Source organism: Crocuta crocuta, unplaced genomic scaffold (genome assembly GCF_008692635.1).
Source record: "Crocuta crocuta isolate KB4526 unplaced genomic scaffold, BGI_CrCroc_1.0 scaffold17, whole genome shotgun sequence".
Taxonomy (NCBI): domain Eukaryota; kingdom Metazoa; phylum Chordata; class Mammalia; order Carnivora; family Hyaenidae; genus Crocuta; species Crocuta crocuta.
The window spans coordinates 4,548,362-4,564,155 of NW_027532041.1; the positions used below are offsets into that span (position 1 = coordinate 4,548,362).

Genomic DNA, 15,794 nt, shown 5'->3' on the forward strand with positions numbered 1-15,794 from the left:
TTTACTTCTTTCTTAAACCAAAAGTTTGAGTCTTTCTTAAATCTATTTGCTTTTTTAAAAATTCAGCTTATTTTTTCTTGAATAATATTTGAGTATATTTAACACCTTGTTAAAAAAAAAACTATACATTGATGTTTTGTGCATTTATTGGCAACCCTGTGTTGAAATAATTCCATTCACTCTTGAGAGAGTGTAGTGAAGCCTAAGAAATGTATCACAATCATAATTATTTGAAAGAGTTATTTACCTCCTAGATTTTATGAAATCAAAACAGCAAAGTATCTTTTATTATGATTCTTGTCTTTCTCTGTCTTCCAGTCTTGAACGGAGAGCTCACAGGAGGGGCCTTCCGAAATGGACGTCGAACATGCCTGCCAGCTCCCTGTCCTGACACCAGTAATATTAACCTGTGGAATATCTTGAGGAACAACATTGGTAAAGACTTGTCTAAAGTCTCCATGCCTGTGGAGCTGAATGAGCCACTCAACACGCTGCAGCATCTCTGTGAGGAGATCGAATACAGCGAGCTTCTGGACAAGGCTTCAGAAACTGATGACCCCTATGAGCGCATGGTAATAAATAATAGAACAGCACCTTTTAGGGATTTGTCATCCCTAGATGTGGACTAAGGCAGAATTCATCACAGTGGCGTATTTGGCTTTTGCATAACACTCTCACCACATGGTAAGGGAGGAAGCAGTTTGCATAAATTGGGCAGGCCCAAAACGTTCCAGATACCTCTCTAGAACATATATGCTTTGTGACTTATCTTTAGTTGTGAGTGTTTCTGAAGTTAGGATGAAAAGGTATCGGCTCCTTACAGGGATAAGGCATGTATAGACTTGCTTTATTAGCTGTTCCTGAAAGCCAAGAGAGCCCATTTGTTCAAGAACTTGGGCCAGAGAAAATAGCCTCCTATTTGTGCATTGCCCTGGCCTCTACTCCACGTGACTGTGGAAAACCTGGCTGCCCTCTGGAAAGCACCAGCAGTCATAAGCCCCCTCTACACAGGGCGCTAAGTTGTGCATATGACGTAACCTATAACCTAGGTGTCAGAATCTTTGAACTCTGTGAGATTCAAGAAACTGGGTGACAGGTAAATGAAGAATACTTGTCCTCAGTTGCCTGCTGTTTCCCATACAAGGAGCTGAACCTCATTTTCACTCCTTTTTTACCCATGAGATTAGGAAGAGCCTGTGCAAATAATAAGAGAATGCAAATGCCACCAAATCAGCACCCATTGACAGGGGTGTGTAAACTCTAGAGGAATGAGGGACAAACAGACCTGGAAGTAGTCTCTCCTATATTATTTTCCTTTCTTAAATGTTTTAACAGGTTCTTATTGCTGCATTTGCAGTTTCAGGATATTGCTCCACCTATTTCAGAGCAGGAAGTAAGCCATTCAACCCTGTCCTTGGGGAGACTTACGAATGCATTAGAGAGGACAAGGGATTCCGATTTTTCTCAGAACAGGTAAGCCCACTGGACTCAGTGAGGTTTCTATGCCCAAACTGTAGGAGGACAGTTTGATGATGAAAACAGCTTTTTGATAAACCACTGTTTGCAGTGGGATATGACACCAGCTTCCAAAGAACTCATTTCACTTATCTTTTAATGTATATAAGTTCATGTTTAAGCATGAAGTCTTAAAGTAGCAGATTCAGTAATTTGTGTACACATTTTGAGAATAATTCAATAATAAAGATGGATGAGTTGACTAATTTTTTATTTGGGGGTAGCCTGTGTATGTCGAAAAAGACTTAAATCATTTATAGCAGTTTTAACACTAATGTCATTGCCTTCTTTTTTGTTTTTAAATACCAGGTTAGCCATCATCCACCCATTTCTGCCTGTCACTGTGAATCCAAGAATTTTGTGTTTTGGCAAGGTTTGTATTTCAGTTATAACTTCAAAATCCCATTGGTGAGGGGTGCCTGGGTGGCTCAGTCGGTTAAGCATCCGACTTCGGCTCAGGTCAGATCTCACAGATCGTGGGTTCGAGCCCCGCATCAGGCTCTACGCTGACAGCTCAGAGCCTGGAGCCTGTTTCAGATTCTGTGTCTCCCTCTCTCTCTGCCCCTCCCCCACTCATGCTCTATCTCTATCTGTCTCAAAATAAATAAACTATAAAAAAAATTTTTTTTAAAAACAAAATCCCATTGGTGAGCCTATGAAACATCTGCTTTCTAAATGTACATTATGCTCAGGTGGAATTTCTGCCTTTGGAACTCAGACAATGCTAGTAATTGGTGTGGAGTTGAGTTTGAGAAATTAGATTTCCTGGCTTTAAGTATGAGATTGTATACCTAGGCAACAAAGCCCTAGGGACATCAGAGCGCCATGCTGACTGTCAGCTCAGGGCTATCACTCTACCTCATTATGCCTCATTGTTTGCATCTATAATATGGAGGTTCTAACCGCTGCCTTCTTGCTTCTTGAGTATGTGCAAGATCTTAATTGTGAACAAAGTTTCTATGGCACATCATCTGTGGTCACGGTCTTTTTAGATATGTAAACATTGTGCTGATTTGGGGTCTTTAGGTCACTGAGGCTCAGGATTTGGATTTAAGTCTCTACTTAACCAGAATGTTTTGTCAGAATGTTACAAACTTACCTGAAATTACAAGTTTCAAAACCTCTTTTTATTTTTAAAGTTTACTTATTTTGAGAGAGAGAGAGAGAGAGCATGCACATGAGCAGGGGAGAGGCGGGGCGGGGGCGGNATCCCAAGCAGGCTCCGCACTAACAGCACAGAGCGTGATTCAGGGCTCCAACTCACAAACCACAAGATCATGACCTGAGCCGAAGTCAAGAGTTGGGCACTTAACCAACTGAGTCCCCGAGGTGCCCCTCAAAACCCCTTTAGAAAAAAATATATATATACAGTTGACCCTTGAAAACACTGGGGTTAGGGTCCTAACCCCTACAGTCTAAATTTCATGTGTTATTTTTGACTCTTCCAAAAACTTAACTACTAACAGCCTACCATCGACCAGAAGCCTTAACAGTAGCATAAGCAGTCAGTGAACACATACTTTGTATGTTACATGTATTATGTACTGTGTTCTTACAGTAAAGAAAGCGAGAGAAAAGAAAATGTTATTAAGAAAATCATAAGGAGGAGAAAATATATTTATAGTACTGTACTGTATTTATCAAAGTAAATCTGCCTTTGAATGGACCCATGCCATTCAAACCCATGTTGCTCAAGGATCAACTGTACATGTACATTTAACCATCAAGTATAAATTGTTCCTTCATGTTTGGAAGGCAGCTTCATTACTCAAAGAATACCTCTTCTCATATACACTTTCTCAACCTAAAAACACATAAAATGATAGAGTGCTGTGACTATATTTTATTGCAAAATGAGAAAATAAGTCATTTCTTAGTCATAACAAAGAGTCAGAAATTTGGTGGAAACAGCACTAAACTCCCTTACTTAGCCCATCAAAATGGGGCCAAGTGGTTATTACAAACGCACAGGCAACCCTGAGTGTCCCCAAGCAAAACATAAAGCCGTCATGTGAGATAAACATTATATGAGCCCTGGACCATATCTTAACAACCAGTGTAGGAACATGTTCCTTAAGTTAATTATCATTTTCTCATAAATCTTACTTACCTTCTGTTTTAGAGATTTACTTTTTTTTACTATTCACCCAAATCATGTAACTTTTCAAATGAATATGTAAATAAATCCATACTGCAATTGTTTTTTACTATAGATCTTATTTTTAACATGTATGTTAACTATTTCCACCATTTAGTTAAAACTTACAGCAACATTTATCTAGGCATTAAAGCACAGTAGAGTCTATATGTATATGTGTATGTGAATATTAATCTTTTCACCTTGGGCCATCCACAGGTACTTGATACGTTAAGTCAACAATATAGAATCAATTGTGATTGCAAAAGTTCTTTGTGAGACATAGAGTGTGATATAGATGTTAGGTTTTTATGGGATAAATGATTAGATATGGGATATATATTTATTCTCCTCTGCCTGTGTTGTTTAGATATCAGATGGAAAAACAAGTTCTGGGGGAAGTCGATGGAAATCCTGCCTGTTGGAACACTGAATGTCATGCTTCCCAGGTAGGTAGCTCTCTTCTTCCTTTTGGTCTCTTACCTGCTTTTCTAAATCAGAAATGGGTCTTTGAAACTCTAGAAGGTACCAACAGTCCATTTCTATGTATGCCCAATGCTTCTGTTAATTTCTCCAAAGGTCTGAGACTGGACCCTCCCAAGAGCAAATGAGAACTTTAGCATCTGTAGCAAAGCTTCCTACTTCCCTCTGCTCATCCTCTGTTCATCAAGTCAGTACCAGCCACCTACCTGTCCCAGTCACCATGTTAGTTTGCATTTTATATCAGAGATTCTCTTTTTAGCCACTTCTTTTCTATACAATATATATTTTTACTTTTGAATTCACCTTAGATCTAGGGACTATTTTTAATGTCTAAGTTATTGAGGAAGAGTGATGGAATTCTTTTGTGGTATTTTTCTACAGGATATAGCCTATAAATTTTTAAAATTAATTGAAGTCCTCATTGAAGCCAAAGGCTCGATTGTTGTTTTGTTTCTTTCTTTATTTGGTTGGTGTTGTTTTCTTTTTGTTTATTTAATGACAGAATTTGCTGATGGATTGGATATGAAGGATGGTGGGGAGAGGGAAGAATTCCCAGAACCACAAAATAGACTTTAAATATTTGCTAACTCATGAGAAGAGTTTTCCCTCTACCAATTCATAAATCTTTTTTTGCTTGTTTTATTTTATTTTATTTTATTTTATTTTATTTTATTTTATTTTATTTTATTTTATTTTGAAAAATAAATAAATTTTATTAGCCTGGGAGGCTCGGTCGGTTAAGCATTGGACTTCGGCTCAGGTCATGATCCCATGGTTCGTGGGTTCAAGCCCCATGTCTGGCTCTGTGCTGACAGCTCAGAGTCTGGAGCCTGCTTTGGATTCTGTGTCTCCTCTCTCTGCCCCTCCCCTGCTTGCTTTCTGTCTCTCTCTCTCTGTCTCTCTCTCTCAAAATAATAAACATTAAAAAATATATATATATATAGATAATGTGTAAACTTAAAGGAGATCTGATGCTATGTCATCTCATTCCTTGGCAGAAACCCTGTCCCAGAATTTGCATTAGGTACGTGCTCTCTGTGATCATTAGTCTTTTCTCAAAGAATCATTCACATCTTTGATCTTAACTCAGAGTATGAAACAGTGTGCTGAGAACAATCTTACTTAAAGTCCCATCCTATCATGCCTGTCTCCTCCCTCACATCCTTCCACAATGGCACATTACCTGCGTTATGAATCCAGTCAGACTCGTTGGGACATCATCGAAGGTCTTCCCTCTTCCGCCCCATCCACTTTGCCAGCCTCGTCATCCACCACACCCACTCACGTGAGGCACACCACTGGCAGGCCCCCAGATGCGCCATGCTGTTCTGGCCTCTGTGGCTTCGTCAGTGCCTTTCCCCAGCCTACAGCACCCTCTTTTCCATCCTCCAAGCTTAGACTGAACCCAGCCTTCTCTAACAAGTCTTCCTTGATACTTACCGCACATTCCAGGCAGATCTAAGGGCTCCTCTTTGTCTGTTTTCATGCTACTTTCTCATCATATTTTATTATAAGTCTTTGTTTCCATGTCCATCTACCCCTACCATACTGTTGGCTCCAAGAGAGCAAGACACAGGTCCTATTCAACTTGGTAGCTTTAGCACCTGGCCTGCAAGAAGCACTGAAATGTTCCTCAAATGAATAAATCATATCATAAATGCCCTTGACTACATAGAAATGTTCAACAAAGAAATGAGAGGAAAAGGAGGGAAGAGGAAGCTTTGGCCAAAGAATATTCTCAGTAGTGGAAACAGTAATGAATATTTGTAACCTTCATTGTTTATAATCAATGCTGTGTTCTTCCCTAGGTATGGAGATTGCTATGTATGGAATAAAGTCACCACATGTATACATAATATTCTCAGTGGGAGGAGGTGGATAGAGCATTATGGAGAAATAACCATTAGAAATACCAAAAGCAGTGTTTGCATTTGCAAACTCACATTTGTCAAGGTAAATACTATCCTACAACAGTCAAGAAAGAAAATATATAAAGTGCTTTGTAGAGGAGAAATAAAACAGTTACCTTAAACAGCAGCAAGTGAGTCTATCCTATACCACGGATCCTTAAGGGCATTTTAGGTAAGAAAGCAGAACCTACTGGCAGAGTTACATAAGGCATCCAGACTTCTGAATGTGTGGAGGTCAAAAAAGGCACCATCTGAAAGCAGAAGAAATACTCTTTCCAAAGAATTGTCTTTTTAAGCAGCCAGTCAATACCCATTAAGTAAAATTCCAGAAAACACTTCTTGCCTATAGCGAGTCCTCTGGTTTCTATTTCTATTCCTGCTTGATTGCAACATAGTCAAGTGATCTTATTTTAGGGAGCTAATTATAATGCATTCGTCATTTTCTGAGGATGTGTGTGGAGGATAGCTTCCAGTCACTACATGCTTATCCAACTCTGCCACTATTATAATCCAACTATATTCAAGAAAAAAAACATCACCTTTATTTCCTTTATAAAAACAGGAAAGATTCCTGGGATAGAAATGCTCACATGATATCATTTTCCCTCAGTCTCTCTGGTCCGAAGAGGAACACACAGGATCGCCCTCACGTTTAGGCATGTCACACAGTTCATCATGGTACACAGATCCCACCATCCCCTTTATCTGTTCTACTCCTGATGCCATTCTCCTATGGTAGAAACGGGTAACATATTGAAGTCTTAACGCTCAAAATGTTCTCTTAGTGAAATCCTTTGAAGCCATAGTGGACGGTCATGTTAGTTCTCATTGAAGGTCTTTATTTCTACTCAAGATGTTTTTTGTGTTTTCCTTTATTTCCTGGGGGAAAAAAAAGCCACTCATTAGGTGGCTCAGAACTGAAAAGCCAGGATCGTGAGTTGACTCTGGATGGGTGGTGACAGTAAATGTGTGCATTAGTTTTGTGGGCCACGAGAAGCTTCGATTTAGGTCTGCCTCTAATATTTGCAGAGCTCAGGGCAACAATACCAGTGGAGGCCCCAATCCCATATGTGTAAATATCTAAAACTTGTAGATCAAACCTACAGTCTGTCAAATAACTTATGTTCTGTTCTTTTACCTTGACAAATATCTTTTTTTTTTTTTACAAATAGTTTATTGTCAAATTAGTTTCCACATAACACCCAGTGCTCATCCCCACAAGTGTCCTCCTCCATGCCCACCCCCCCCTCCCCCCACATCCATCAGTCCTCAGTTTTTGTCAGCATTCAAGAGTCTCTCATGGTTTGCCTCTCTCCCTTTCCCCCACCATTTCCCCCCTTCTTCTCCCCCTTGTTCCTCCGTCAAGTTCCTCCTAATCCTCCTATACGTGCAAACATATGGTATCTGTCCTTCTCTGCCTGACTTATTTCGCTCAGCATCACACCCTCAAGGTCCATCCATGCTGCTACACATGGCCAGATTTCATTGTTTCTCATTGCCATGTAGTATCCCATGGTATAGATAAACCACATCTTCTTGATCCATTCGTCTGTTGATGGACACTTAGGCTCTTTCCATGTTTTGGCTATTGTGGAGAGTGCTGCTATGAGCATTGGGGTCCATGTGCTCCGATGCCTCAGCAGACAAATATATCTTTTATAACAAAACCCCCAAGGCCAGCTTGGCCACTTTAGAACTGTGAGCTGGAAACCTGGCAGCACAGGAGAACCAGCCCCGATGCATGGCCTTCCCGCTTTCTGTGCTCCTGCAGCCGGCTCCGCTCTGCCCCACCGGGGCCTGGCCCACACGTAGGAAGGCAGTCAGCTCACACCTGAGCCCTGTCCACACACCCCTCAGACACCCCTGGCCACCCCTCAGGCCTAAATTCACACACTGGTGGTGGATGGTCTGCCCTTTGGGTGGATGAATCCACAGGAAAAGCCAGTGCGGGCTGTGGAATAAGCATAGAGTTGTTGAGAAGGGAAATTCTAGCACCTGATCTGGAAGGGGGCCATGGGATCCAGAGGGGTAAATTCCCACAGACTTCTAGTCTCCTGGGGAGAAGCATGGCTGGAGAAGGCCAGACCAGGATTTTCCTAATGAAATTTAGCTATTTGTGGACACTATAAAAATTATTCACAATTGACTTCTACAGCATCATTGCCCATTGAAACTCATTAAAATCCATGAGCTAAGGAAAATTTTGAGATAGGAAGATCTAAGGAAGAAATTATTAACTGGTAAATTGATATTAGGTTATTAGGATAGAAACAGAGTCGTGTCTGCCCTAGAATAGAGATTAGCCCTTTCTTTAAAGAATGAAATCCTGCCATTTGCAACAACGTGGATGGAACTGGAGGGTGTAATGCTAAGTGAAATAAGTCAGAGAAAGACAGATATAGTGTGTTTTCACTCATGTGGAAATTGAGAAACTTAACAGAAGACCGTGGGAGAAGGGAAGGAGAAAAAATAGTTTCAAATAGGGAGGGAGGCAAATCATACGAGACTCTTAAATAAAACAAACTGAGGGTTGTTGAGGGGCGAGGGATAAGGTACAGGGGAAAATGGGTGATGGGCACTGAGGAAGGCACTTGTTGGGATGAGGCCTGGGTGTTGTATGTAAGGGATGACTCACGGGAATCTACCCCCCCAAAACCAAGAGCACACTGTATATACTGTATGTTAGCTAAATTGACAATAAACCGTGCATATAGTATATATTTTTTACAAAAGATGGGGGGGTGGAGGAAACAGGTGGGTTTAAGGAGGGCACTTGTGATGAATGCTAGGTGTTGTATATGTTGAATCACTGAAATGTACACCTGAAACGAATATTATATATAGGTTAGCTAACTGGAATTTAATTAAAAATGTAATAAAAAATTTAAAAAATAATAATAAACTCAGATCCCCATGTCACAGCACACACGACTAATTTGAGATCGATTATAATGTCAGTTATGAGTAGGAGGTTCATAAAGCTCATAAAAAGAAAAACAAAGACTATCCCCGTTGCGTGGAAGTAATCAAGATAATATACTAGCCATAAAGATAAAAACTGATTACTCAAATTTGATTTAAAAAATGAAAATAAAGTTAAAGTTAAGCCAACCTTTCATATAAAATATTTTGAGGTAGATTTCTGGAAGTGGTTTGAATGAGCAACTTTAGAGTTAAGAAAATTTTCCATATGATAATTATGCGGATTGGTGTTATTAGAGAGATTGGATGTTTTCATTGGTGTTTGGTTTTTCCAGGTGAATTATTGGAATTCTAATGTGAATGAAGTCCAGGGGGTCGTGATGGATCAGGAGGGGAAAGTGGTGCACCGGCTGTTTGGGAAGTGGCATGAAGGGCTCTACTGTGGTGTGGCCCCTTCCGCCAAGTGCATCTGGAGACCAGGTGAGATGGTGTGGGTGTTTTGCCTGCAGAGGGCACCTGGAGTGATAGAAGGAAGGGAGTGTCACATCTCGAGAAGTTCCCCTCATGTTTGTTTTCTTTAATAGTGAGATTAAAAACGTAGATGATTAGTTAAGCATCCGACTCTTGGATTCAGCTCAGGTCATGATCTCACGGTTCCGTGAGATTGAGCCCCACATCAGGCTCTGCAGTGACAGCTTTGGGCCTGCTTGGGATTCTTTCTCTCCCTCTCTCCCTCTCTCTCCCCCTTTCCCATACTTGTTCACTCTCTAAATAAATAAATAAACAAACAAACTTTAAAGAAAACCATAGATGCTTAAGGCAAATATAGTTACATTTTTTACCTAACATATAAATTAGGTAAATCTCAACATTTGATAATAAGGAATTCTAAAATTTAGGCCAAATCAGACATGTGGTCAGAGGTCAGGCTTCATGTAAACTCATTCTAAATGTAATGCCCACATTCAAAAGCTACATATTTATTAAAGAATTCAGACAACTGAACTATACTAACTGAGATCCTTATTTATTCTCTATTCTAATAAAACAAGGGAAAGCCTGCCAACATCTATAACCCACAAATTCAGTAACTTAACCAGAGTAAGTTTACTGCTCATTTGAGCAGTAAAAAGCTCAATATGTTGACATTTAATAAAAGACATTAAGAGAGTTCTGGTAATACACTAGCAATAATTGAGTATCAAGTGTAAATAGAGTAAGTGTCCACATGGCATTTATTTTCATTGGAATTTTGTCAGTTACTCCTAACTTTAGAATTAGTTGTTGGTTTTCTAAGAGGCCCCAATGAGTATTTAAATTTCCTGGTAGTATAGTGGTTAGTTCATTCAGTCAGCTGCCATTTATTGAGTAGTGACTGTGCATCAAACTTTGCTCTAAGAGCTTGGAATTCATCAATGAGCAAAGCATACAAAGATCCTAACCTTGAGTTTAGTTTAGAAGTGCCAATAAATATTAATGTAGACCTGTGGCTTTTTCTTTTTCTAAAAGAAAGTAAATTGTTAATAAGTGTTTCTGGTGAAGTCTTACTGTTCATAGTTAATCACCTTGGCATTTAGTTACTCAACTGAATATTTGGGAAAGAAATCATGGCACAGTTTAGGTAGTGAAGACTATTACGTAGCTTTATTTAAAGACTGGATTTTATTAAATATATGAATCTACCAGTTCTGATAATTAACAAAAAGTTTCCCATCTAGCAAATTATAGCCAATTTAATTCACTGAAGAAAAATCTTAATCTGAGATTTATGACTAGAAATTAAGTATTAGTATGGGTATTAATTAAGCATCTGGGTTAATAAGTCAGCTTCTGCAAACTTCTTCCTTAAACCTCTTTGCCACTCACAGTGGTTTATTGGCACCATTCCAGGTTCCATGCCAACCAACTATGAGCTCTACTATGGCTTCACAAGGTTTGCTATTGAGCTTAATGAGTTAGATCCTGTACTGAAAGATCTCCTTCCACCAACAGACGCCCGATTCCGGCCAGATCAGAGGTGAGCGCGGCATTGATATTTGAAATGGACACTAGATCATGGCATGGTGGTGCTATAGATGTCATCGAGGCTTATTTTCACCACCATATTTTATTTATTAATTGAATGATTCATTCATTCCCTGCAATATTTGAGTTTTCTACCCTAGCTAACACGATATTTGTGGCTGATCATAACAGATGCTTAGCACAACAAAAGTTGTCCAAACAAGATAACACAGTTTTTAACAAAAAGTTTCTGCGCCCAGCCCCCAAAACACCAAAAGTACTCAAATTCATGAACTCTGGCTCCACTAAAATCTCCTCCAGTGTTTTTACCTCCTTGTTTCTATTACGCTTTACCATGGAATATCTTTAACCTGAAGAATAAGAAGATAAGCTGCAGGAGCACCGAGAGATGCTCTGAGTCAAAGTCTGGAGTTTACCCAGCACGGTTTTGATCCCACAGGGTATGAGATGTACTCAAAATACAATAGCCAGTATTGAATGTCCTACTGTTCAGTTCTCTCATATTCCCCCCTCTTTCTCTAGAGCATGAAGTCTTACTGTTGGGCATTCACATTTATCAACACACTTTCCATGTGTATCACACTGAAGTTTGCTTTCATTTTGAAATTTAAATACAGGTTTTGTAAATCGCCATTGGGTCTGCTTTTTCTTCCTCAATTCTATTCCAGTGTTCCCTCACTGGATCTCACTTATGACTTCTTTCCTTTCTGTGGCCTTTTGTCATTTCCCCTACCATTCTCTTTTCTTTTTTCGTCAGTTTTATTCTCGCCAATCATACAGGGAAACTCCTTCCCTCCCCCTCTGCTCTAAAAGTAGATGAAGAATGAGCATGGAGGAGGGCACTTGTGGGGATGAGCACTGGGTGTTATATGGAAACCAGTTTGACAGTAAACTATTTGTAGAAAAAAAATCAAAAGTAGATGAAGAGCCACCAGCTGCCATCCTTCCCTTGGGCTCTCGCACGTGTTGTTTGGATAATATGGAGAAGGAGCACAACCTGGTGCTTCACATTGTCCTAAGCCTGAGAGAGCGCAGAAGAGTCTTCAAGGCCAGACTACTCACCTTTCACTCCAAGCTGTACATTGCTGTGTGCAATACAAACTACTCACGTTTCACTCCTACTTTTACACTGCTGTATGCAATAATTCACTTGGCATCCACAGCAAGTATGTTAATTGGTGGGCGGGCAGACAGAAGTAATGTGGCCTGGGGCAGGAGCCAGGGACATAACCAGAGTATGACTGTTCACCGTGTTATATTCTCAGCAGCCAGAAGGTAATCTGACACTATGACACTATTTTTTATTCTCAGAAAAGAGGATGAATATATTAAAGAGATAACTGTGTTCTGCTTAGGTTTTTGGAAGAAGGAAATTTAGAAGCTGCGGCAGCAGAGAAGCAAAGAGTAGAGGAGCTGCAGAGATCACGCAGGCGCTACATGGAAGAAAACAACCTTGAACATATACCAAAATTTTTTAAGTAAGTCGGTTCATTCCCCAGCAGGTGCACGATTTGCAAATGATTGCCACAAGCAGTGAGAAACTCCAGGTGAAAAAAGAAAATGAGAGATAGTGTAGTGTCCAGGGAACTTCAGATTAAACTGATTTGGGTCACTTTGGTTTCGGTAGTGAAAATATTGAGACAGATTTTGCACTTGTGAACAGTTTGGAACGACAAACCTAAGTTCTCCTCAACAGCTCTTTTTTTTCCGTGGGCAAGGGTGAGGCTGAGCGTCTTGCACAAAATGCTCTTTGTCCTTCAGCTACACCGTTCGGAACGGTGGAAACTTGCTTCTACTCCCTCACTCAGGGCCCCAATGGGACCCCACTGCCCGCAAGGGCATCCTAGCTTCATTAGTATTTGATTTTATTTCTATCATACGGGGCTCATGTCATTCAGATTTGGTCCTACTGTGGTGTGATCATGGGTTGTTATCACAGGATTATTTGCAGGATTATGTAGACATCACACAGATTAGGCCCTATTTTCCAAATCCGTCCATTGCCCTCCAGAGCCAGGCCATATCAGCTCAGAATAACCTCATATCCTTTAAAGGTGCCATCTTGTGACTGCCTTGGGGAGGAATGCGGCCTTGCCTTTAGGTGTGGAAGGTGCACTCTGGGCGTGGGCCATGCAAAGGCTCATGGAGCTACTGCGGTTATATACTTCTCCCCACAAGTGAGGTAGAGACTATTCTTGTCGGTGTGGGGCCTGAAGCTCTTAGTACAGAACCTGTATGTGCTTTTTCACAAGCAGTTCACTTTCTAGCCTTGCCTGGAAGCGATTTATTCCTGCCCTTAGCCCCTCGCCCCACGACCCCATCCACTTCCATTTCAACCAGACAACAAAAACAAATATGAATGAGTTTCTTTTTGATCAAAAATAATCAAGCCATCAATCAGCAGATAGGAAACTAACTGGCCTACAAAGTACCGCTTATACATACACATCTCATCTACGGGAGAGGAAGAGGGTCAAATTACCAGGTCACCTTGATGCGATTTGTGTCTAATGTCGATTTTTATATTTCCACAGAAAAGTTATTGATGCCAATCAAAGAGAAGCCTGGGTTTCCAATGATACCTACTGGGAGCTGCGAAAGGACCCTGGGTTTAGCAAAGTAGACAGTCCTGTTCTTTGGTAAACTGGGAATGTAGAGCTAGCCAACATATCACGCTCTGAATGAATAAATAACTATGCACAATTATGTTTCCTAGAGCTCCGCGTGGTTTCTGGGTCGACTGAAAACCGACCATTTGCTTTTCTATTCATCTTTATAATGGACTTTCAGAAGTGCATTAGACAAGGCCCCTAACCACTTTTGGATCCTTTCTGTTTTGCTGCAACCATATCCCTTAAGAAACATCCACGCCCTCCTTGAAAAGCAGAAAAAAAAAAAAAAAGGAGCAGAATATAAAATCCAAAGTCTGAAGCGTTTATAAAGAAAACAAACTAACTGGTGCTTACAGCTGATCCAGAAAGTTAAAAAGCAACATGACGTATAAACCACGCGTTTGGTCCTTTGTCTGGAAGCACCATCCCCTCCTCAAAGAAGCTCCTGGGCCACGGCAGCTGGTCAGCTCAGACTTCGAGTGTGTCTATTTGATGTGGTGTACTTGTGCTGACCTTGTCAAAAAAGATGTGATAACTTCTCAGAACCTGTTCCATCTGTACGCCATTGTTCATGCCTTAAGAAATGCAAAGATGTACAATAAATCATTTTTTAAATGTGTGCTCATAGGTTTATGTGAGGGACAGCTCTTTTGAATCATGGCATGATTCACTTTCTGGGATCAGAACAATTATGAGACTAACACATGGATTTTTACAAAGTAAACAACACAGGCTTTACTTTGATCTCTTGGCTACTGTATCATATATCCGAAGGGCAAGAAGGAAAAGGTGTGCTCAGTAGATCTCTGTATTCACATTGCTCGTCAAGTTCCTGTCCTGCAACCCGATAATAAACCCTCTTCCACCTAACCTCACAGTGTGCCCTGTTATTTGGCAATATCTGTATTTGAGTTAAACACTTGGCCTCCGTGTTAAAACCCTAGAAGGAAATAACAAAAAGCATGTGGAATTTTGTGTGGGCTTAGGAGTCACTGTAAGCGTAAACTGTTTCTGAGCAAAGCACAATGTAACCATGTCTGTCTTGTGCCCGGCCCATCAGCACTAGTGGAAACCCGCTGGGAACAGAAGCAAGAATACTAGGGGCTTATTTGCATTGTTTCAATGAGTTCTATGCAAAATCATAGTTTTATATTTTCAGCTAGTGATTCTGTATAATACATAATGACATATTAGGCATCTACCTTGCTATTGGCAGAGATAGAAAACAAGCTAAAGAGTTTATCCAACCCAACAAAAGCGGGGGGGGGGGGGAGGGGGGCAGACATATGCTTTGCATACTTCAGGATTTGTTTTTTCTTCCAGTATTCAGAGGCTTTTGTGAGAAACTTGCATCAGTGTTCCTGAGTTTCTGCACGTAGATGACTATATAAATGCCTGTATGTTTAAAAAAATCTCTTGAGAGATTTTCCTAGAGAATTATAAAATTACATATATTTTATTCTTAGAGTCTTACCATCGGATTTTAAGTGTTATTTTAAGCTCTGATAACAAGGTTATTGACATTTTATATTTTGTTATGAGGTATTGATTGTAGTGTTCTTTCTCCTCAGTAAAACATTCCCAATCATCCACTCTCAAACCGTAACTGCCGTGGAGAGCAGAAGGGAACACTCTGGAGTCTCCACTAGGTGGAGCCATGTCTTAGTTCTGAAACTCCTCCCTCCTTCCATCTGAGTCCCTATATCATGTGTACCATATGGTTTAAAGTGAAATTTCCTTCTCAGGGGCACCTGGGAGGCTCAGTCAGTTAAGCGGCCGACTTCAGCTCAAGTCATGATCTCTCCCTCTGCGAGTTTGAGCCCCGCATTGGGCTCTGTGCTGACAGCCTGGAGCCTGCTTCAAATTCTGTGTCTCCCGCACTCTCTGCCCATCCCTGCTCTCTCTCTTTCTCAAAAATAAATAAACATTTTTAAAAAAAACAGTGAAATTTCCTTCTCAAGAAACTCCCTAATCTATCACCAGATCTAAGCATCCCACTGAATGAAGCAACACCCTCCCTAGGATTCTCAATGCCTTTCATTCCCATTTTAAATCTGTAAGGTGTCTTGCCTCGAGGTAGTAAAATCCTTCCCTTGTTATTGATTCTTTTGCTACACATTCATCATGCCGTCTTTTTATCAACATCCTGAGATACATGCCTTTAATTTGAATTAGAACTTAATTAGAATT

At 40.4% G+C, this 15,794-nt stretch overlaps 1 protein-coding gene across 7 annotated transcripts in view; it reads left to right on the forward strand.

The window, feature by feature from the left end:
- Positions 1 to 14,474, forward strand: part of OSBPL6 (oxysterol binding protein like 6) — a 211,224-nt gene extending 196,750 nt beyond the window's left edge. For all 7 annotated transcript variants that reach the window (XM_077776286.1, XM_077776285.1, XM_077776288.1 and 4 more), the window contains 9 exons: positions 319 to 572; positions 1,336 to 1,473; positions 1,825 to 1,888; positions 4,023 to 4,101; positions 5,944 to 6,088; positions 9,303 to 9,447; positions 10,858 to 10,984; positions 12,348 to 12,470; positions 13,527 to 14,474. In XM_077776286.1, coding sequence (XP_077632412.1) covers positions 319 to 572; positions 1,336 to 1,473; positions 1,825 to 1,888; positions 4,023 to 4,101; positions 5,944 to 6,088; positions 9,303 to 9,447; positions 10,858 to 10,984; positions 12,348 to 12,470; positions 13,527 to 13,635 — 1,184 coding nt within the window. In that variant the 3' untranslated portion in view covers positions 13,636 to 14,474. The remainder of the gene's footprint in view (positions 1 to 318; positions 573 to 1,335; positions 1,474 to 1,824; positions 1,889 to 4,022; positions 4,102 to 5,943; positions 6,089 to 9,302; positions 9,448 to 10,857; positions 10,985 to 12,347; positions 12,471 to 13,526) is intronic.
- The last annotated feature ends 1,320 nt before the right edge of the window (positions 14,475 to 15,794 follow it).